The sequence below is a fragment of the Salvelinus sp. IW2-2015 genome, linkage group LG5, assembly GCF_002910315.2.
Source record: "Salvelinus sp. IW2-2015 linkage group LG5, ASM291031v2, whole genome shotgun sequence".
Lineage (NCBI taxonomy): Eukaryota > Metazoa > Chordata > Actinopteri > Salmoniformes > Salmonidae > Salvelinus > Salvelinus sp. IW2-2015.
Window position 1 is genome coordinate 26,654,190 of NC_036844.1, and position 24,429 is coordinate 26,678,618.

The 24,429-nt window shown below is 41.1% G+C and overlaps 2 protein-coding genes and 2 long non-coding RNA genes across 7 annotated transcripts in view; all 4 read left to right on the plus strand.

Annotated features, from left to right (window-relative positions):
• The window catches only part of LOC111964133 (GRB10-interacting GYF protein 1), a 38,783-nt gene extending 36,155 nt beyond the window's left edge, over positions 1–2,628 (plus strand). For both annotated transcript variants that reach the window (XM_023987871.2, XM_070443637.1), the window contains 3 exons: positions 678–725; positions 895–1,003; positions 1,834–2,628. In XM_023987871.2, the coding sequence (XP_023843639.1) occupies positions 678–725; positions 895–1,003; positions 1,834–1,901 (225 nt within the window). In that variant the 3' untranslated portion in view covers positions 1,902–2,628. The remainder of the gene's footprint in view (positions 1–677; positions 726–894; positions 1,004–1,833) is intronic.
• A 790-nt stretch (positions 2,629–3,418) lies between these two features.
• LOC139027764 (uncharacterized) lies at positions 3,419–5,879 on the plus strand. The gene is made up of 2 exons (XR_011479912.1): positions 3,419–4,664; positions 5,087–5,879. It is a non-coding gene; the product is annotated as an uncharacterized lncRNA (long non-coding RNA).
• A 4,471-nt stretch (positions 5,880–10,350) lies between these two features.
• The window catches only part of LOC111964134 (ephrin-B2-like), a 55,432-nt gene continuing 41,353 nt past the window's right edge, over positions 10,351–24,429 (plus strand). The window contains exon 1 of the mRNA XM_023987872.2: positions 10,351–11,417. Coding sequence (XP_023843640.1) covers positions 11,269–11,417 — 149 coding nt within the window. The 5' untranslated portion in view covers positions 10,351–11,268. The remainder of the gene's footprint in view (positions 11,418–24,429) is intronic.
• Positions 15,797–21,111, plus strand: LOC111964135 (uncharacterized). Of its 3 annotated transcripts, none has more exons than XR_011479915.1 (4): positions 15,797–17,099; positions 17,597–17,718; positions 19,873–20,138; positions 20,279–21,111. It is a non-coding gene; the product is annotated as an uncharacterized lncRNA (long non-coding RNA). The 3 variants fall into 3 exon arrangements; XR_002877349.2 differs by lacking the exon at positions 19,873–20,138 and having other exon boundaries at positions 15,797–16,296; positions 16,855–17,099; XR_002877348.2 differs by lacking the exon at positions 19,873–20,138.

Below are 24,429 nucleotides of genomic sequence, written 5' to 3' on the forward strand. Positions count from 1 at the left end.
AGAAATTCTAGAGTTGTACGAACCCACAGTTTCATCAGCTGTCCGGGTGGCTGGTCTCAAACGATCCTGCAGGTGAAGAAGCCGGATGTGGAGGTCCTGGGCTGGCTTGGTTACATGTGGTCTGGGGTTGCGAGGACGGTTGGACGTACTGRCAAATTCTGTAAAACGACGGAGCAGCTTATGGTATCAAAATTAACATTCAATTCTCTGGCAACAGCTCTGGTGAACATTCCTGCGGTCAGCATGCCAATTGCACGCTCCCTCAAAACATGAGACATCTGTGGCTTTGTGTTGTGACAAAACTGCACTTTTAAGAGTAGCACACTTTACATGTTGTGTTTATATTTTTGTTCAGTATAATAATAAATATATATTCCGTTTAGCAGACTCTTTTATCCAAAGCAGTTTAGTCATGTGTGCATACATTTATACGTATAGGTGGTACCTGGAATCAAACTACCATGGCCACTACCCTGGCATTACAAGCGCCATGCTCTACCAACTGAGCTGCAAAGGACATTAGCGTATTTTGTGTATTTCGTTAACCAAAAAATTACAATGAAATCGATTTTAATCCCACTTTGTAACACAATAAAATGTGAAGAAGTCCAACGGGGGTGTTTGTGGTGTGGATGTGTAAGACATTATCAGTAACCAACATCCCTCTCCCCCACCAGCTATCAAAAGAAGTTCCAGGACTGTCCGTGAACAACTTTCCTCTACAGGTAGGCTCCACCTCAAGTCATGATCAACACTCTTTTTATAATATCAATCTATCCTTTTCTAATGTTGGAGCGCTTATTGGAATTTGCAAATACCCAATACATTGTCAGTAACCACGTTGTTCTCTCTCTCTCTCCCCTCTCTCTCTCCTCCCCCCTCTCTTCTGTGTAGTCCATGTTCCAGGCAGCCCAGATGGGGAAGGGAGGAATGTATGACAGCCAGGCTGCAAAGATGAAGAAGAAACAGACCATGATGCTTCACTCCGACCCCAGTATCTTAGGTACGCGGACACTCAGTCAATAATACATACWGTATATTTATTAAATGTCTCGCAGCACAGTGAAAAGTAAACTAAATGGAGTGAAGTATTGAATAGTTGATTTTTTTATATACAGGTGTTAGGGTCTTATCAAAGAGTAATAACTGGAAGAAGCCTCACAGGCCAAGTTTATTCATCCCATTGGGTCGTATAGCTGCAAAGACAATATATGACGATACAAGCACATATATTTGTCACCTAGGCACGGTCAACTCCTTACACATCTAGACAGCCTATACATCTCTGTTGCTAGGCAGTAACTTAATTGGTTCCTCTCACTGTTGTAGTCATGGTCCTGCCTGATGCTAGAACCTTCATGTGCATGTATGTGTGTGTGAGATAGGACTGTAGTAGCAGGGTCGCTAGGGTGTGCCCCTCTGGCCCGCCTCCGCGGTTTCTTCTCACTTCGGTTGACTTGACCTCGAACCGAATTCCTTGCTCCTCCGTAGTTCTGCAGTTGGCCTGCCTTATCAAAGACTAACTGTTGCCCTTCCCCTCCCTCAGTAACTTTCCATATTCACCCTTCATTGACACAGAACATAAACAATTATCATACGTGTAATGTAATCAGGAAGTTCTTATATAACTTGTTCTCAACTAGCCTACATGGTTAAATAAAAGTGAAATAAATMTAAAAAATATATAGTGATATTTATGTATTTAGTTACTCTCCCATTTTGGATTCCATCCACAGAATACCGTTAACTTCTGAAATGTACTTTCCAAATGTTCAAAGTAGTGGAATCCATGCTGGATGTGAATAGAAGTGAACCATGGTGTTTCTCCTGCAGGATATTCATTCCTMGGCGCAGGGGAGAGGATGAGCCTGGGCGAGATGGAAACAGTAGAAGATTATTGATCCACAGCATCTACCTGAATCCACCTGAGGCCTTATACCTGGCATACGACACACACACACACATTCACAGACCGACATACGCACACACACAATGACGAATGTGCACTGCTGAGCTACTTTGCCCCCTCTTGGATGAGGACCTGGTAAAGTACTGTTTTCTCCCTCGTCTCTGTGAGAGGGGCCGGTAGGGGTGTGCAGAGAGGAGTACCCTTCCGCACTTCTTACAATTAAGCACCTTAAACTAAACTAATGCACTTTATTACATGGGGTTTCAATATTTGAAATGAAGTTTTGCTTGTTTTTTGTTTTTTTGTTGGTTTTAGGATGCAAAATGTGCATATATTGTGCATATATTATGTCTATGATATGAATATACACAAGTGGATGTGTGTGTGCAAACATACCCAAGTAAGGAACTGGAGGTTACATCTCTGATAATAATGGTGAGGGGTTGGGGGAGTGATGAGCATTTGTTTTAGAAAGTATATTCTTTTTTGAAAAGAGAGACTGTTGTTTTTTAAACATTGATATAGAATGTAAAGCTATAGCAAATGTACATTTTATTAAGAAAAAACTTGAATGTTTGCACTTACCCACAACAACTTTTGTTTGTTTTTGTAAGTAGTGGAAGAAAAATATGTTTCTGAATGCTGGTGTCTGTGTGGTAGACTCAAAGCCTGCACACTTTTTATTGCTTACAGAGATGCATAAAAAGGCCATGTTTTTACTTTGTTCCATGAAACTTTTTTTACTTTGTGAAGAATGTATGCAATTTGTGCCCATGTTAGATGTATGAGTGATTAGTAGCCAATGAATGTGTGCATGTTATTTTTGTACATGGGTTCTTCAAGCGAGAGTGGGAGTGGATAGGGCTCTTTTCATCCAATCTTTCACCAGCTCCTCATCCCCTAGATGACTTCATGATGGTCTGCGTTTCTGTCCAGTTACCTGACTGGCCGCTCGTGTTCTGGCATTGGTGCTTTGCTGCCCTCATGCTTTTCTCTCGCGACGAGTCACTGAGGTATACAGGCTCTGATTCGCTGATTGAACTGTGAAAGCAAATGTCTTATTTCAAGGCAGATTTCTGAGGTATATTTTACTGCAGTACAGGCCCTGTCTCTCAATCTCACTCTTGTTAAAAGAACCATGAATAGTTATGTTTAATAATTATCTTCCTTGTGGTTATGAAAGTTGGTAAGACCAGAGATGTTCCTTGCATTTTTCAAGGGGATCTATTGCCTTTAACGACATGCCAGTGTTGAGGTCTTGCTTTCCTGTTTCCAGGCTGTTTTGCAAGCTATTGCCACTGCTTGTGTGAACCCTGTTTTTTTTTTTTTTTTTATAGCTAGTCCTTTCTCTTGTTGCTTTTTGAATATGTTTGTCTGTTTAAAACAAAGTGGAAAAGTATTTGGACTTGATGATATGGAGCACTTTTGAGGCTGCTAAGCTTTTGTATTTTTATATTGTTTTTTTTTGCTTCTTAAATATATATATATATATATATATATATTATATATATATATATATATATATATATAAAATGAATGTATTCCAAAAACAGAACAGTGCAGTGAGATGAAGCCAGACTTTAAACAAATGGTAATGCGGAGAGTTGTGGGGATAAAGTATTAGAGTCCCTGAAGATGAGATACTGTAAATTAAACCAAGGTGGACACTGCTGAACACACTGCCTACTGCTCTCTGAAGAACTTCTCGTAATAAGATGAAGACGTCTGTCTATCACCAAGCAATGTTGTCGATAGTCCTCGATAGTCTCTGGATACAGCGGCAAATCCTTTCAAACATGATGGACTCATTACAAACCTATATACCGAGGAAATGGTATGGGAAATGTAGCAGTAGTTTTTCAAAAGATTAATCTGTCTCCTTTTGATCTTTGAATGTCTGGGTTGCAACTTCATTAATTGTCTTCTTTCTCTCTAATTGCCTACAACTTGTGAAAATGGAGTGTTTGAAGATGTGGCCGGAGGAATGATCGGTACTTCATCTGCAAACTGAAACTGTCTTCGCTTTAACCATTTTTTAAATTCTGGATTGTATTTTTTATTTAAAAAAAAAAAAAGGGAGAATGGACAATTTGTTTTAGAATGGTGACAACTAATATGTGGTTATTTGAATCCATGGGTTTTTCATGGGTTCTTCAAGAAGAGATCCGGAGATGGATAAAAAATCTATTATGACTCCTTTCATGCTCCTTGAGCCTCCTCCACAGACTAGTTCCTCAGGCCAGCCTCCTAGCCATAGCTGATCCCCCTCTGTACAACATACTGTGCGACATGTCTCATGGGGTTTGGTGGGCTGGAACCATGTGACTATAGGTTGCCTGTTTTAAATTATGGACATTTTAAAGAGATTCAACAAATGTTCGAAGAAATTAAAATATACTGGAGAGAACATATTTTTATAACAGGCCTACAATTGGAACCTTTTGAAATCCAAAACTACTGGACAATGGACTGACGGGGGGGTGGTAAAACTTGTTCATCTTCCACTTGTGCTTTTGTTGGTTTTAGTTACAGAACAGAGTGTAGGGAGATGGACAGGTTTGTGAGATGCCCCTGTCTCCCTGTCAGGGAGACAAGGAGCCTCTCCTTTTCCACTCTTTTACTGGACAAGGATTGCCTTTCCCTGGACATTCTCCACAAGAAAGGACAGCATTAAGGATGACCTTGACACCGAAGTGAACCAGATTCTTCGGCGTATCAGAACAATACTGTGGCTCTCTGAAGGTCAGTGCAGAAGGCAAGTTGATGTGGCCATCTGCTTTTAGGAAGGGGCTCACTGGGGGAAATGTATATTATTTTTTAGATTTACTTTTGCTGAATTTCTAGGTTACTGGCTACCTGAAGTGGCATGTAGGACAGGTAGAGTCCCCGGAGAGCTAGATAAATGATTTGACTAAAGATTCTATTTAATAGCTTGCTGTACCAACAATGATAGTTATTCAGAGGAGAGTTGGGTAATTAATAGGTTCCTCAAGATGTGTCCGTTTAATGAGGTTGGACATCTCCTAGATATATCCTGGTGTCTGGACAAGCCGATCTGTTCCTCATGCTATACCCATGGGGGTCTGGGATTTAATATTAGTCTGATAGTAATCTATTATGATCCGGGTTATAGTGTTTAATCATCCTTGTTTTAATAGTTATGTCTTGTTTCTGCAGGCCAGGAGGATACCTCATGGACACTCGCCGCCACCACCTCCTTGCTTGGTCCATGTAGTGGCCCCTCTGCTGGATGACCAGCTGCAAAGTGAGGTGTATCGTGGGCTAAGACGTGTGGGCTCTCATACCCTGAATGACTGGGCTGTTCTGGACCACAGCTGGACATGGGATTGTCTCAGAGGAGCAGACAGTAAAGGAGAGAGACTCCCAGACACAAGCTTTGTCCTGGACTGGACTAGACAGAGGAAGACTGAACCCAGCTGATCGAGGTCTCAACCAGGAGTTAAGACTCATACACATGCACCCACACACAGATCTGGTTGGCAAGTTTCAACTCCTGGATGTAAATAGTGAATGTTTAATTTGACTTTACTGGTTGTTGTGTAAGATTTTTTGACTCATTTGGTTTTACTTGCCTTAACTGGACAGAATAAAATTGCCCATGAGTGATATCCCCTCCCCACCACCCCTACGTAGTAATAGGTTTGACCTGATGGAGTGTATGGAATGATGGCTGGGTTGGTTTGGGACATCCTTTAATGTTCTAGCTGAGCAGTAAAATGATTGAAGTAATGGGGATTAGTGAGAATGCTGTAAAAAGAGAATGCTAAAACTATTAGAGGAATGTTTGTAATGCAAAATTGGTTTAAAGAAGTTTTGGGGAAATGTTATGTTTATTACCTCTTCTTGCTACTCAAACACAGCAGAATTGTAGATGGGGCTGGGCATTGTAAATAGTTTTTACTTTGAAGAGAAGTGTAACAGAATAAATAAACTAATGTGTGAAATGCAATATTAACGTGTCACATTCTCTACATATTGTTTTAAAGGGAAGACCGATCAACACATGTTGACCGTGCGCAGCGGGTTGCCGTCATATTGCATCTGACCACAGAAAATGTTCTGTTCCTTTCCGGATGATTCCACATGTTGAATTGCCAGCTTTTGTCAACACCCAGCAGGCGATCTACTGTGCAAGACGGATGTTCTTTGTTGGTCTGTCTTTCCTTTTTAACACTAAATCATGTGTATCTGCCTGCAGTTTTACATGTTGCCCACATGGGGGCATGGTATGTTCAGTTTTATTGTCCTATACTCCACACTCCTTTTTGCTTTCCCAATCATCAAACCACTGGAAATGAGCTGCTGAATTGTTACATTGTAAAGGAAAAGCATCTGATACAGCAGTGGTTACCAAACTGGGGCACTACTTTTTTGGGGTGTGTGTGTGTTTCATCAGTTCCTCTTGTCATGCCAGTCATTGCATACCTTAAAGCTATAACTTGTCAGAAATGTTCAGATCAACTAGCCCATGTCAGCAGGCAAGTTTTTTTTTTTTTTATTGCCCATAGATATTGTTGTAATTCTGTCACTCATATCACATCATTAGACATGGCAAAATGTATAGAATTCTAAGATAATGTGCTTTAAAACTGCAGTTTTCTTTGCACACCATTACAAAATGTGTAGAATTGCAGGAAATAAGCTTTAAACCTGCAAAATTCTCTCCACCAAGAGGGGTGTGAACAGTCCTTGTGCCCTTTGAAATAGATGTGGCGCGTGTGCGCGCAGGGGGGTGGCGGGATGTTCGCCAATGCTAGAAGGGGGCGCCAAGTGAAAAAGTTTGGGAACCCCTTGTCGTGTTTGATCCTATATTTGTAATCCCAGCCCCCGTCCCCACAGGAGGTCTTTTGCCTTTTGGTAGGCCGTCATTGTAAATAATAATTTGTTAACTGACTTGCCTAGTTAAATAAAGGTGAAAAAAAGACAGAATAACTGGTGGGGGAGCTACAAGCTTGTTACTGCACATTAGTCATTTCATATGTAATCTCTCGTAGATCTACGTAAAAATAACTAGTACTGTAGAACCTGTTGCAGGAATTTGATGTGGGGGATAACTAGCAGTAGTTCTGTTTTTTTTGTCATTGGTTATGTGGACAAATCACGTTTTCTTAGGCGTTAGCATCTTTCAAATTTGGGAAGGGACATTCGGCCCGTAACTTGCAAAGAGAGATGGAGCTCCTTGTTCCAGTTCCAATATTTGTTCTAGAATTTCTTAATCGGTTCTCTTAACACATATGTACCCAGAATTTAATCAAGCAGCTGACCAATTACGTGAGACTTTAGTTCTGGGTTAACCGAGATTAGCCATACTGCATCTGCCACAATATTTGGGACAAAATCTGTGACACATTTTAAGAAAGTTACGGTCAACATAACTTTMACCTATAGGGTACATATCAGAAATAGCTGTATAAAATGCTTTTAAAATGGAAACCTTGATGAATGTTTAACTTTGTTTGACAAGTGGTTCTAAAGTGTCATGAAATTGTTTCAAATGATAAACTCAGCAAAAAAGGAAACGTCCCTATATCAGGATCCTGTCTTTCAAAGATAATTTGTAAAAATCCAATAACTTTACAGATCATTGTACAGGGTTTAAACACTGTTTCCCATGCTTGTTCAATGAACCATAAACAATTAATGAACATGCACCTGTGGAACGGACTTTAAGACACTAACTGCTTACAGACGGTAGGCAATTAAGGTCACAGTTATGCAAATTTAGGACACTAAAGAGGCCTTTCTACTGACTCTGAAAAACACCAAAAGAAAGATGCCCAGGGTCCCTGCTCATCTGCGTGAATGTGCCTTAGGCATGCTGCAAGGAGGCATGAGGACTGCAGATGTGGCCAGGGCAATAAATTGCAATGTCCATACTCAGACGCCTAAGACAGAGCTACAGGGAGACAGGACGGACAGCTGATCGTCCTCGCAGTGGCAGACCACGTGTAACAACACCTGCACAGGATCGGTACATATAAACATCACACCTGCGGGACACGTACAGGATGGCAACAACAACTGCCCGAGTTACACCAGGAATGCACAATCCCTCCATCAGTGCTCAGACTGTCCGCAATAGGCTGAGAGAGGCTGGACTGAGGGCTTGTAGGCCTGTTGTAAGGCAGGTCCTCACCAGACATCACCAAAAACAACGTCGCCTATGGGCACAAACCCACCGTCGCTGGACCAGACAGGACTGACAAAAAGTACTCTTTACTGACGAGTCGCGGATTTGTCTCACCAGGGGTGATGGTCGGATTCGCGTTTATCGTCGAAGGAATGAGCGTTACACCGAGGCCTGTACTCTGGAGCGGGATACGATTTGGAGGTGGAGGGTCCGTCATGGTCTGGGGCGGTGTGTCACAGCATCATCGGACTGAGCTTGTTGTCATTGCAGGCAATCTCAACGCTGTGCGTTACAGGGAAGACATCCTCCTCCCTCATGTGGTACCCTTCCTGCAGGCTCATCCTGACGTGACCCTCCAGCATGACAATGCCACCAGCCATACTGCTCATTCTGTGTGTGATTTCCCGCAAGACAGGAATGTCAGTGTTCTGACATGGCCAGCGAAGAGCCCAGCTCTCAATCCCATTGAGCACGTCTGGGACCTGTTGGATCGGAGGGTGAGGGCTAGTGCCGCTCCCTCCCCAGAAATGTCCGGGAACTTGCAGGTGCCTTGGTGGAAGAGTGGGTTAACATCTCACAGCCAGAACTGGCAAATCTGGTGCAGTCCATGAGGAGGAGATGCACTGCAGTACTTAATGCAGCTGGTGGCCACACCAGATACTGACTGTTACTTTTGATTTTGACCCCCACTTTGTTCAGGGACACATTATTCCATTAAACCACCCATATTGTGCCATTGACATTAGAATGTTGGAAGCTTAGCCATCGAATTCCATTTACTGGGGTAGCTATGTTTTTTTTATTTGTAACTTTGTGGCTATAGGCACCAAATTGCACACACACATTGCTAGAACAGGGTTTTAAAAAGATTTGTAGATTCAGGTCCGTCACAGAATTCACTCATCTTTTTCCAATACGGCTGCGAAACAACTCTGTGGTCTTATTGGCCAATTTCGCATGACCATACCTGTATGAAACATAATTGTAGTATGTCCAAAAATATCTTCATGTTAAGTCATGTAGAGTATGCAACCACATGAGCCAGGTGTGCCAGTTATAGAAGATTGCCACAATTCTGTGAATAATTGAATAATGTGCCCAAAGATCTGTCTGCATTTCTGAAGATGTTACCACAATTCTGTGAATAATTTGACATCTTTATATCTGGCTCATGTGGTTGTGTATTCAACATCACTAGGAACATATTAAGATGTTTTTGGGCATAAAACAATTACAATTCAAATGGGTAAGACCACATTTAATTGTATGGTGGCCATATTAGGAAAAAAATGCTTCACAGTTACCCACCAGAGACATTTTTGGAACGTTCAGGTCAACATAAATTACCTTTGACCTCTCCAATGATATTATRAATGGGTTTAAGTGAGCAATAACTTGTTGTATACTGACCATTGTTTGTCATAGGGTAAAATCCCTATTGGGAAAATGAAAGGGATGGAGGGATGAGAATGATAACACACAGAAAGCTACCATAGCAGTGCAGCAATCACACATTTTCCAACTCTAGGGACATAGCCCTTCAAAAACATCACTTGGACATGGTTGGCCCAAGTGAGCCCCCCCCCCCCCCCCCCCCCCCCCCCCTGTCATAATGGTGAAAGGAGGATAGAAATTGTAAATGATGGAAGTTCAGACTAATGTTTCCTAATGATTAGAGGGCATTTTTCATCTAGGAATGTGTGAGGATAATGGTCAATAGCTGCAACCTGGTCTCAGAGCATTGTGTATTATTGTGTACATAAATCTGAGCCTCCAAGTATGAAATGTTACATTTCATATGTATTCATTTGTGGATGTCCAGAATCCATTTCATATATGTAACACATTACAATTCATTTGTTACGAATTCGCAAAACGTATGTTACAAATTCTGGTTAGGTGCCAAACGTTAGCTAGCTTGCAATGTTAGCTAGGCTAGGGGTTAAGTTTAGGAGTTAGGTTAAAGGGTTAGCTAACATGCTATGTAGTTGCGAAGTAGTAAGTGGTTGAAAAGTAAAAATTACAAAGTTGTCTGTGATGAGATTCAAACTCGTAACCTTTGGGTTGCTCGACTTTTATATGCATACCCATCCACCCCGACCAACCACCCTACTTTTGTTTTTCCTTAAATAACCATCTGTCTTACATATTGTAACATATCTTACTAAATGGAGTATATTGGATGTAAGTACATAATAATACGAAATGCTCTGAGACCAGGTTGACAATAGAGCTACACTCTGGAACACACACATATAGGTTGGCATAGACCACTCCAGTCCATCCCTCCCCCTTCTCCTAGCTGCTCTCTATCAGTGTGAACCATAGTACGATATTTTGAGTTCAGAGCGTTGGAGAAGGATGCAACCAACCCAAAGCGGTATTGTGAACAGGAGAAGAGACCAGAATAAGTTAACCGGGATGCATTATTTTTGAATGCGCCAATTTTCACACCGACACTTCGCCTGTCATTCAAGTTTGCTAGAAGAAGTTTAACCAATATTGTGCCATAATAAAAGATAACGGACGGATGGAAGGGGCTATTTTTGTCCGCTAAGACTCAAAGGGATAAAATAATGGAGACAACTCTGAAAGCAATAACGCGTTAAGCATTCAAGTGCTGCAGTGTTTATGAGAGCACAGAGGACAGGCAATTATCAATTTGGGTCAGTGAATGCTCGCTTATATACCATAGTCCAATGTTGTATGTGTGCAGAGGGAAATTGGAGCGAGCAAGCCTGTGCATCCGGATGGCAAGGTAGTCTATGGCACTTTGCAAAATAATAGATAAACGCCCACTATCCAAAAGTATCCTTTCAAGGTAGCCTATTGGTAGGAATTTACGCTGATAATCTGGACAATCGGTGCATATTCATTTGTCCGGGGTGGTGACATTTGGAGAGTGGGTGGACAGTCGCCTTATCATCATGCAATGTCCCGTAATTGCTAGACACGTTTCAAACCAGAACCCTACATGTGGCCGCTGATGCACTTTAAACGCAAGACTAGAGAGGTCGACACATTGTATCCCCTCACACATTCCAACTACTGTGAGTGTTGTCTCTGGTTGATTGTTTTTGTTGTTGAAGTTTTTCCTTAGCTGTTTGCCCAAGTCACGCTATAGCTGTGCACTCCGAGGGATTTAGTGAACTTCGTTCGCACTCTTTGTCTAACTCGATTCCCCGTCCCTTCTTTTTTCGGGGGTAAAATGGCAGTAGAGAGCCAAGGAACAGGAATGGCTTTCGCGTTTTGGGACGGCTGTAATGGTTTGGGATTTATTTTTCTTCTTCTTGTGGATTTACTGGGAATAACTGCAAGTAACATGGAACCTATTTATTGGAATACATTGAACAAGAGGTAAGTGGTTAAACTTTAATTTCACATAGGCTAGCATACCGTACTTTAGATTTGTTATACATTTCCCCCCAAAACACATTGCTGTCCGATTATGACTGACTGAATAGATAATGCAAAGGACACCGTTCCTTGACTGCCGATCAAAGCATGAAGAACAGTAGGTTATATTGGTGACATTGCATGCAGAGTGGCATTTGAAGACAGATATTAAATGCTTTACAATTACCACCTCATGGGGAACATACCTTTGGGACACTGAATTATTATTTTGTGAGCTTCGATTTCAGGTCTCGAATTTACATGGGTTTACTCAATATCCAACTGTAGACTAGACTAGCCTAGGCCTAGTTGTTGCTGGTGGAAGTGAGTGGTGGTGTGGATACTGACTTCGTTGGAGAGGATTACAGTCGAGGAAGACTGCCTGGAGTTTACTGGAAACCGGTCCTATTCAACAGATCGGTGTCCCTCCTATAGTTAAATATAGACCAGTGTAAAACCATAGCATACCCTTTCTGTCCATAGAGAGTAAGGAGATGGCAATGGGGTTGTTATGCGTGGAAATGCCTGTTTTTGGCAGACTGCTATTATGTCAGGGTTGCGTGAGAGAGGGAGTGGTCTTCACGCATGATTGCACCCTCATAAAAGGTCGCGTGCGTGTAGTCCGCTCGTTCGTTCCTCGATCCCCTCCCACCTGTGCAGAGGTTGGAATCCACGCGAAATGAACACTATGAAAGCCATTGAGAACCTGGCCTGGATTTGTCCCACACTGTTAAAGCAAATTCCTCTTTTATCAAAGCTCAGACTCTCACATATTCTGGCAAGCATGCGGTAATTCCGCATCAATTCATTTGAAGATGTTTGGGGGTTTAGCCCAATGCAAGTAGGGGGGTCCGGGTCATCCTCAATTAGCAACAACATAGGAATTTCAACAGCTTAAATGCATGGATTTGGTGCACATTGAGATGAACATTGAGATATAAGAGAGAAAATATTTTTCAGGTAACTTGCACCTTCCCACCTACCACAGCAGGCACTTCCAGTACTCAATTACAATAGCTACTGTGGGTCTCTACACTGGAGTACATACATCTACAGTGTATTGCCAAAAACTACCATACCACTCAACAACTTCAAACATACTCTGACCTGGCCAACGAGCCAAACTGATTGAAGAATCCCACAGTAACCTAACACACACACACACACACACACACACACACACACACACACACACACACACACACACACACACACTTAACAGTAATTAGAATCCATAGAGCAGCTTTAAGTGGTAGTCTACTTTCTCTGTGTTGTCTGTTGATGTCTCTTGTCTAGTCCTGTCCTGGTAAAGTGTCAAAGTAAACAATTGTTTTAATAGTAATTTCACAGGCTTTTTCACCTCACCTGATAATTCTTTGTTAACCATGTTTGACCTTTTCACTATTTGTATTTCACCTGTTATAATCTGTACAAGTAAATACAACTAATTAGAATGTATAGATCAGCTAGAAGGGAATACAGTCTCTGTGCTCAACCCACCTCTGTTCTCTCTCCATCTGCCCTCTTCTGTCACTTTCTCTGTCTTGTCTGTTACTGTCTCGTGTAGGGTTGGGTGGTTATTTATTTATATACTCAACAAAATTATAAACGCAACATGCATCAATTTCAATGATTTTATGGAGGTACAGTTCATAAGGAAATCAGTCAATTTAAATAAATTCATTTGGCCCTAATCTATGAATTTCACATGACTGGCAGGAGCGCAGCCATGGCTGGGCCTGGGAGGGCATAGGCCCACCCACTTGGGAGCCAGGACCAACCAATCAGAATGAGTTTTTCACCACAAAAGGGCTTTATTACTGATAGAAATACCCCTTAGTTTCATCAGCTGTCTGGGTGGCTGGTCTCAGATGATCCCGCAGGTGGAGAAGTTGGGAGTGGAGGTCCTAGGCTAGCGTCGTTACACGTTGGCTGCGGTTGTGAGGCCGGTTGGACCTACTGCCAAATTCTGTAAAATGACGTTGGAGGTGGCTTATGGTAGAGAAATTAACATTAAATTCTGTGGCAACAGCTCTGGTGGACATTCCTGCAGTCAGCATGCCAATTGCGCACTCCCTCAAAATTGAGACATCTGTGGCATTGTGTTGTGTGACAAAATTGCACTCTTAAATGTGCAAATTGCACATTTTAAGGGTGGCCTTCTATTGTCCCTAGCACCTGTGTAATGATCATGCTGTTTTAATAAGCTTCTTGATATGCCGCACATGTCAGGTGGATGAATTATCTTCGCGAAGGAGAAATGCCCTCTAACAAGGATGTTAACAAATTTGTGCATAATATTTGAGAGAAATAAGCTTTTTGTGCGAATGGCACATTTCTGAGATCTTTTATTTCAGCTCAGGAAACATTGGGACCAACAATTTACATATTGTGTTTATAATTTTTATTCAGTGTGTGTATACAAAAAAAAAATGTAATGCTTTTTTTTTTATGCTTTTTTTTAACGCACAAAACCATTTAGGCAACATGGATCCTGATCCAGGAGGGTATTGAATGTCTCTTATCTGGGTACCAGTCTTTTTAGCTAACATGCCACATGATGTCACTGCCAAAGAGACTGGCCTTAAGGCAATCTCAACGTTCAATATGCAGCTGGTTTTACGGCGGAGTTGCTCATTGGTTGTTGGAAATAACATTTATTTTCCATGACAACATGTGGAACCTCAAATAGAATTATAAAGTCAAAAACAAACATTTAGCTTTTAGATAGACAAGTTGTTTTATTTTTAGAAAATCTTTTTGAGGTTGGAATTGCAGGATGTATTTAGTTTGAGAATTTAGACGTGAGTTCGCAACTTTTGACAGACTGGTTTTGTCTGGACAAACCAAAACCACATACCAACGTGTTCTGTGGAGAACAAGTTCCTGTATTTGGATAATTGTTTTGATTGGAGTATAGCTTTTTGGGCCCTCCGAGTGGCGCATCGGTCTAAGGCACCGCATCTTATCTCTTGTCTGGTGTTCCTCCATCATATCCTACTCTCCTGTTGCTGTCTCTGTCTTGTCTGTGTGAGTGAGTGTGTGGGGTTAGGGATGGCAGGGGGCTTCTGACATCTAAAGCAGTCGTGTATGCTTGGTAAACGACTGTAAACCGTTCTGAGTGCAGTCTGTCATCGCTCCAGGGGAAGTTGTTGTACAACTCTCCCCCTCAAATGGGCATTAAAAATTCATCCTTCACAGACTGCTCAATATTTAATGAATCGTCTGCTAATTGGCTGAGGATAAAAGCKTGCTTAACTGGGCTAAGCGTTTCAGATTAAAACATTTTAAAGATTGGGAAAAGAAAGGAAACACCGATACACAGTGTCAGGAGACTGAGCTCTCTGCATCTTCACATGGTCATCCTTATTACCCCCTTACACTGCCTTATATAGCAAGAGTGTTACACCCCCAGAGTAGGAGTGCATGTGATTTGTGTATGAGAAAGGAGTAAGTGTGTGTTTTATTTGCTTGTGTATTTTTTTGTTTGTGCATGTTGTTCCCAGGGGTGTGGGTATTGTTGTTGTTGGTCTGTGTGTGTGTCCATTCCCAATCAGTCACTCAGCATCTGACTCAGTTGGGGTGTTTAGGGGCGAGCAAGATGAAAGATCATTGTGTGAGCAAACACTTGAGTTGAGAGAGAATCAATGTGGTCGAGCGAGCAGAGGACGGGTCCCGCAAACGCAGGCCAGCGTGGTGCACGCAAATTAAACTTGAGAGCTTGCGAGTATGACTTTGAGCGAACAGAACTGCATTGTCGCATGCAATAAATTAATTGGAGAGCAGGGATTTTTATTCCCCTGACTACATGTCAAGACTCAAATGACTGCACTRACAAATACGCTGCATCCCCACACGGATGTCTCCTCCCCATTTAACCCCAATTTTCCAGTTTGCTCTCCAAAATCCACCTTGCGCTCGGAACTTCATACTATCGTTTTAAAACAGGAAAATTCTACCCAATGAACATAGTGTGTAGCAGTCTACTGAAWCGCAATTGGTCATGTTTTTGGATCAATCACGAATGCTCTAACCGGATTTTAGAGGTTTCCATAAGGTTAGGGTTAAACGTGCTACACATAGGGTTTATTTTTATTTTTGCATTGTAATTTCAGAAAATGTGCATAATATATCTGCAGTAATAATGGAGTGATAGTATTACTTACCCGCCAGTGTTGTGATTCGCTGATATTCGCCTATTGATTTCTCCCCCCGGAGTGGCATCAAAATTAGTCTGACTATGTGGCTGTGTTATCTAGTGGAAATCGCTTTGTCATCTCCAAAACCGCTTTTTGAAGCTGGTGGACCCAAACCAAAACTTTTGGTTTGGGTCCACCAGCTTCAAACAGCTGTAAAAATGATTTATTTTTATTGAAAATATATTTTACGGTGATTTAGATGATACAATAATTCCCTACAATATTCAGTGCTTGATCTCTCACAAAATCTGACATTGAGCAAACAGTGTAGAATTTTTGCAACCAGGAAATGACAGAGCGATTCCACTAGATAACACAGCCATAAAGTCAAAACAGCTTTCCCATTTTGACAACAGATGCCACTCCGGCAAGAGAAATCAATAGGCAAATATCACAGCCAATCACAACACTGGCAGATAAGTTATATTGTTAAACACTACAATTCCAATATTACTGCAGATATATTATCGACATTTTTGGAAATTAGCACAAATGAATTTWAAAAAATTGTAACACCTTTTATGTTTAGGTTTAAAATCAGATTAAATAGGCAGGGTTAATGACTTTGGCTGTGGTAACTGGWGACCACCTATTTTTGAGCACAGAAGAGGAAAGGGTGAACGATGGCTGACAATAAAGAGGTAAGTTTGATCGTTTTTCAGTAGAGAAACTAATAAACCAACTAGCTTAGCTAATCAGCTATCATTTCAATATTGAAGTAGGTAGTTATTTGATATTCTGTTTTAAAAGCAGGTTATTAGGTTAACGATAGTAGGTAGGAAGCTAACGTTTAACTKTGTGGTTTAACCAAAGATGGTTTCGTTTTCTATACCGTCTCTGGTTTAACTAAGAGCATTGTAAGTAAGTCAACGAGGGGTTTAGTAGAGGAAGAGGACTTGGAAGAGTAGTATGACTGGGAAGGAGTGGCAGAAGAGCGGGGAGAGGCATGGTGAGAACAGACCACTGAAGTATAAGAACAGACAGTGAGGACTCACTGTGGAAGAGGGCTATGATTGAGGAGGGGAAGTCGAGAGGTCAGGCTCCGAACCAAATAATAGCTAATATTGTAAAATGCTAAGCGCATACTTTAAAATGATTTGAATAGATTTGATCACTTTTAATCTGTCAGCTTTTGTGCAGTTACAATAAATGAGAATGACGTCAAAAACAATTCTCTCTCCATACCTCTTTCCATGCAGGTCCACTGTCACTAATATGTGGTGGTGAAGTCCCAATGGGCACAGACGTCAATTCAACGTCTATTCCACGTTGGTTCAGCGTAATTTAATTGAAATGACGTGGAAACAACGTTGATTAAACCAGTGTGTGCCAAGTGGGGTTGTTCTTTGCTCAGCTGACAGACCAGAGATACAGGAGCCCATTCGGTTCCAAGTTGCTTACCTTGGCTCTCCTCTACGTACAGCATTCTGGGGACTTCTAGCAGGTAACTATGACATCCACTAATCACTCCCGTAACTTAATCATTAGTGGTACTGAGACTTCCTCGAATTTCTTTGAAACTGTATGAAGGCATTGTGCATAGGACATTTGTCACATAGAAAGGATGATGACCAGATGGTTCTATTCGGAGGATGGGTATACTGAATGTATGTGATAGTCATTGCTAAATAATATGAGTAGTGGAAATAAGGGATAAAGTAAAAACCTATAGGAGGATAGCTCTCTACGAGGAGGGTTGGGAATGAAATGACAGCAGGCTGTTCAATACTGAGCCATACTGACTGACGTGTCGTGGATTGGTACAGTTTGGCTCAATCCAGTCCCAAATCATGTGCGATCACTTATTTGGCTAAATGATTATCCATAGTTGCCTCTTGATCCAGCCACAGCAGTCATAAAATGGACTGTTACCTTGAACTCCAATTGAACTCTGTCTATGACATTTCCCAACCTCTTATTTTCCTTTCTCTCTTACTCCAGTTGTTCTCAGGAGACGGTCAGTGTGCGTAGAGAGAACCTTGTTTGACCAGGTGGAGTCAGGCTTCTACATCATCGCCCTGGACCACTACACCAACAAGGCAGAGGACACCAACTTTGGACCAGTGAGTCACTAACTCATCTTATGCCTTACACAACTCAGCACATACACTGTAGAAAACATTAGGAACACCTGCTCTTTCCATGACATGCAGTTGAAGTCGGAAGTTTACATACACTTAGGTTGGAGTCATTAAAACTAGTTTTTCAACCACTCCACAAATTTCTTGTTAAAATTAACAAACTATAGTTTTGGCAAGTCGGTTAGGACATCTACTTTGTACATGACACAAGTAATTTTCCCAACAATTGTTTACAGACAGATTATTTAACTTATAATAACTGTATCATAATTCCAGTTGGTCAGAAGTTTACATACACTAAGTTGAATGTGCATTTAAACAGCTTGGAAAATTCCTAGAAAATTATGTCATGGCTTTTAGAAGCTTCTGATAGGCTAATTGACATAATTTGAGTCAATTCGAGGTGTACCTGTGGATGTATTTCAAGGCCTACCTTCAAACTCAGTGCCTCTTTGCTTGACATCATGGGAAAATCAAAAWATTGTAGACCTCCACAAGTCTGGCTCATCCTTGGGAGCAATTTCCAAATGCCTGAAGGTACCACGTTCATCTGTACAAACAATAGTACGCAAGTATTAACACCATGGGACCACGCAGCCGTCAAACCGCTCAGGAAGGAGACGCGTTCTGTCTCCTAGAGATGAACGTACTTTGGTGCGAATAGTCCAAATCAATCCCAGAACAATAGCAAAGGACCTTGTGAAGTTGCTGGAGGAAACGGGTACAAAAGTATCTATATCCACAGTAAAAACGAGAATTATATCGCCATAACCTGAAAGGCCGCTCAGCAAGGAGGAAGCCACTGCTCCAAAACCTCCATAAAAAAGCCAGACTACGGTTTGCAACTGCACATGGGGACAAATATCGTACTTTTTGGAGAAATGTCCTCTGGTCTGATGAAACAAAAAATAGAACTAGTTGGCCATAATGACCATTGTTATGTTTGGAAGAACAAGGGGGAGGCTTGCAAGCCGAAGAACACCATCCCAACTGTGAAGCACGGGGATGGCAGCATCATGTTGTTGGGGTGCTTTGCTGCAGGAGGGACTGGTGCACTTCACAAAATAGATGCCATCATGAGGGAGGAAAATTGTCGATATATTGAAGCAACATCTCAAGACATCAGTCAGGAAGTTAAAGCTTGGTCGCAAATGGGTCTTCCAAATGGACAATGACCCCATGCATACTTCCAAAGTTGTGGCAAAATGGCTTAAGGACAACAAAGTCAAGGTATTGGAGTGGCCATCACAAAGCACTGACCAATCCTGTAGAAAATTTGTTTGCAGAACTGAAAAACGTGTGTGAGCAAGGAGGCCTACAAACCTGACTCAGTTACACCAGCTCTGTCAGGAGGAATGGGCCAAAATTCACCCAACCTAAGCTCGTGGAAGACTACCCAAAACGTTTGACCCAAGTTAAACAATTTAAAGGCAATGCTACCAAATGAGTATATGTAAACTTCTGACCCACTGGGAATGTGATGAAAGAAATAAAAGCAGAAATAAATCATTCTCTCTACTATCATTCTGACATTTCACATTCTTAAAATAAAGTGGTGATCCTAACTGACCTAAGACAGGGAATTTTTACTAGGATTAAATGTCAGGAATTGTGAAAAACTGAGTTTAAATGTATTTGGCTAAGGTGTATGTAAACTTCAGACTTCAACTGTATACTGACCAGGTGAAAGCTATGATCCCTTGTTGATGTCGCTTATTAAATCCACTTCAATCAGTATAGATGAAGGGGAGACAGGTTAAAGAAGGATTTTTAAGCCTTGAGACAATTGAGAATTTTTATTTTTTTATTTAACCTTTTATTTAACCAGGTAGGCCAGTTGAGAACAAGTTCTCATTTACAACTGCGACCTGGCCAAGATAAAGCAAAGCAGTGCAACAAAAACAACAGTTACAAATGGGATAAACACGTACAGTCAATAACACAATAGAAAAGTCTATGTACAGTGTGTGCAAACTTCCGAGAAGTTCCGAGACATGGATTGTGTATGTGTGCCATTGAGGGTGAATGGGCAAGACAAAAGATTTTAATGCCTTTTAATGGGGTATGGTAGTAGGTGCCAGGCGCACCATTTTAGTGTAAGAACTGCAACGCTGCTGTGTTTTTCACACTCAACAGCTTCCTGTGTGAATCAAGAATAGTCCACCACCCAAAAAACATCCAGCCAACTGTGGGAAGCATTGGATTAAACATGGGCCAGCATCCCTGCGGAACGCTTTCGACACCTTGTAGAGTCCATGTCCCGACGAATTGAGGCTGWTCTGAGGGCAAAAGGGGTGCAACTCAATATTAGGAAGGTGTTCCTAATGTTCTAAAACCCCATTGGAAGAGACTACCCAAGGGTTCCTCGCCTCAGATCTCCTCCAATGGCTCTTCAGAAGGATGTGAGTGGAGAGGAAGTGAGGAGTTGAGCAGGGATGAATGGGGACAGAGCTCATGTCATTGTTTTAGGTGGAATCTTATGTTGAATGATACATGTATTATGTTTGCACTTATCTTTGTTCCACTTGTGCTCTTTTCACAGATGGCTCTGGCTTGCTGATAACATCTGATCTGATGAGACTCCCGATGCGATTTGACTTCTGTATTACTGACTGGWTTCAATAAAACTTCTTTTGAGATTCTGTAATTGATAGACAGTGGTAGTTCCCAATCAGACAATTACTATAAAACAAATCTGTTTTCCTCAGTGCAATGTTTGGTGAATGCATGGCATTGTTTTGTTCTCAGTCCTCCTTTTGAATGCTGTGTGTACTGATTCAGTTCTAAACGACCTTTGAGTCCATCCTCACCTCTTCCATTACTGCAATGAATTGTCCGGTCTGCTGAGAGGGTCATTGGGTACCACCTGCTCTCCATCGCYGTACTGCATAACTCCAAYGCAAGGAAGCATGCAGGAAAGATCATCGCTGACCTCTTCCACCCCCTCTGGCAAACGGTTCAGGTCAATCACGATCAAAATCTCCCTCCACCTGAACCATTTCAACCGGCCACCTGGTTCACAATGATCCTCTTATCCGCATGGACTTTGCACTATTCATCCACCGACTATGCACCCTGCACTATTCATCCACCGACTATGCACCCTGCACTATTCATCCACCGACTATGCACCCTGCATTATTCATCCACCGACTATGCACCCTGCACTATTCATCCCAGACCTGCACGACTCTTACATGCATCATTTAGGATGTAGCTTATAGTTCAGTCTGTAGTTTTTTAGCTTAGTGTTCATACTGTATGTGGATCTGTGGAAATMCTGTGTGTATAATGTCTMTATATTATGTTTATTGTGGTAGCACCGTTTCACAGTTTGAGGAAGCACATTTATAATAAAGCATTCTGTGCATCTAGCATTGCATTGCATTTGCAGACTTATGTAAGATAGCCTACTATTCCTAATGTGATGAGTAGATAAGTCATAATTTAGGCTAATAATATAACAAAAACTACTGTTCAATGCATGGCGTAGTGGCATATAGTAGGCCTAGGCTTTATCAGATACATTTCTTCTTGTTTTCATAAACACATTTCATGCAATTCTACTACACTTGATATGAGACATTAGAATAATACTTTTTAATACGACAAAAATTACAGGGTAGTATAGGCCTATAGGCTACTGCTGACACTGACAAACAGATCAATAATAACAACCTAGTCTGCAACCATCTAATCTACAGTAGGCCTATGAAAAAGGGAAACACACATTTTACAGGCCTACCGTTTGGAAAGCAAACACCTACTGCTGAAAAGAGAAAGATAATCTGTCTGTAGAGGATTTCAAAAATATTCTCAACAGTTTTTGAGCAATTTTGATTGAACAACGCTGTTTTCAAAGTAGCTTATCTTGAGATATTGGCAAGAGCGCATTTGGCCATCACCAGTGAGTAGCCTATGCTTCATCTTCATCATTGGGTGAGTCAGTGTCACTAGAACGTTTATTTTGTAGCCTAAAGGAACACCTACGTGAGAATGCTATTCATTGACTACAGTTCAGCGTTCAACACCATAGTGCCCTCAAAGCTCATCACTAAGCTAAGGACTCTGGCACTAAACACCTCCCTCTGCAACTGGATCCTAGACTTTCTGACAGGCTGCCCCCAGGTGGTAAGGGTAGGTAAAAACACATCTGCCTCGCTGATCCCCTCGGGTGCGTGCTCAGTCCCCATCAAAAAAGTTAGCTTGTAACAGTGAACCTTTTTGTGGGATACACATAAGACAATTCTAGGTCTTGTGGAATAAACTCCCCAATTCAATGGAATTGCAACCCTCTGCATGGACAGTGCATTCTGTCATCACATGTCCAGCTGATTCTCAAGATCTTGCACACTAATGAGATGCTATTGAGCCCACAATACTACACTGTCTGAGCCAAGGACTAAATGCTTTCTGGTAAGTTAATTACAACACTGGGTGGGGTGAATATATTTTATATGACATATATTACTTTTTGTTAACTAGTAAATAGTAGCTTACAGCAAAGTGTGTTTAAATKATTTCTAAGTTGTTAACAATTTCTGCTAGTTAGTTTTTGCTACCATGTGGGTTTTAGCTTGCTTGACTGAGGAGTGTTAATTCACCTGTTTGCATACATGTTTCATTTTAATATATTTATCTTACAATGGAGTTGTTTAATCTAACTGCTTAACTATTTATCTGTACATGGAATTGTATTCATTCATTTTTTAAAATCTTTACAGGAAAATGCCACGGCCACCCTGGTCATAGACTGTTCTCTCTGCTACCGCACGGGAAGAGGTACCGGAGTGCCAAGTCTAAGCCCAAAAGACTTCTTATTAGCTTCTACCTCCAAGCCATAAGACTCCTGAACAGCTAATAAAATGTCTACCCAGAGTATTTGCATTGTCAACCCGCCCACCCCCTCTTTTACACTGCTGCTACTCTCTGTATATTATCTATGCATAGTCACTTTAACTCTAACTACATGTACATATTACCTCAATTACCTGACTAACCGGTGCCCCCACACATTGTCTCTGTACCGGTACCCCCTGTATATAGCCTCGCTACTGTTGTTTTACTGCTGCTCTTTAATTATTTGTTATTTATATTTTGAATGTTTTACTTATCTATTTTTTACCTAACACTTAATTTTCTTAAAACTGCATTGTTGGTTAAGGGCTTGTAAGTATGCATTTCACTGTAAGTTTTTTTTAACCTGTTGTATTCGGCGCATGTGACAAATACAATTTGATTTGATTTATACTATATACACTGAGTGTACAAAACATTAATAACAACTTCCTAATATTAAGTGAAATATTTTTTTTTTATCACCCATCTTCACACAATACCCCATAATGACAAAGTGGAAACATGTTTAAAAAAACATCTATTCACATTTATTGAAAATTAAATACAGAAATATCTCATTCACACCCCTGAGTCAAAACATGTTAGAATCACCTTTGGCAGCGATTACAGCTGTGAGTCTATCTGGGTAAATCTTTAAGAGCTTTGCACACCTGGATTGTACAATATTTACACATGATTCTTTTTAGAATTCTTCATGCTCTGTCAAGTTGGTTGTTGATCATTGCCGATTTAAGTCAAACTATCTAGGCCACTCGGGACATTCAGCGTTGTCTTGGTAAGCAACTCCAGTGTAGATTTAGTCTTGTGTTTTAGGTTATTGTCCCCTGCTGAAGGGGAATTTGTCACCCAGTGTATGTTGGAAAGCAGACTGAACCAGGTTTCCTCTAGGATTTTGCCTGTGCTTAGCTATATTCCATTTATTTGTATCCTAAAAAACCTTCCTAGTCCTTGCCGATGACAAGAATACCCTTAACATGACGCAGCCAACACCATGCTTGAAAATATGAAGAACGGTACTCAAATGTAACACTTTGTATTTCTGGACATAAAGTTCATTTATTTCCCACATTTTTTACAGTTTTACTTTAGTGCCTTATTGCAAACAGGATGCATGTTTTGTAATATTTTTATTCTGTACAAGCTTGCTTTTTTTCACTCTGTCATTTCGGATAGTATCGTGGAGTAACTACAATGTTGTTGATCCATCCTTAGGAAAAAACTATCACAGCCATTAAACTCTGCAACTATTTTAAAGTCAACATTGGCCTCATGGTGACATCCCTGAGCAGTTTCCTTCCTCTCTGGCAACTGAGTTAGGAAAGATGCCTGTATCTTTGTAGTGACTGGGTGTATTGATTCACCATCCAAAGTGTAATTAATAACTTCACCATGCTCAAAGGGATATTCAATGTCGGCTATTTTTGAACCCATCTACCAATAGGTGCCCCTTTTTGCGAGGCATTGGAAAATGCCCCTGGTCTTTGTTTGAATCTGTGTTTGAAATTCACTGCTTGACACAGGGACCCCACATATACAGTTGAAGTCTGAAGTTTACATACACCTTAGCCAAATACATTTAAACTCAGTTTTTCACAATTCCTGACATTTAATCCAAGTAAAAAATTCCCTGTTTTAGGTCAGTTAGTATCACCACTTTATTTTAAGAATGTCAAATGTCAGAATAATAGTAGAGAGAATGATTTATTTCAGCTTTTATTTCTTTCATCACATTCCCAGTGGGTCAGAAGTTTACATARACTCAATTAGTATTTGGTAGCGATGCCTTTAAATTGTTTAACTTGGGTCAAACGTTTCGGGTAGCCTTCCACAAGC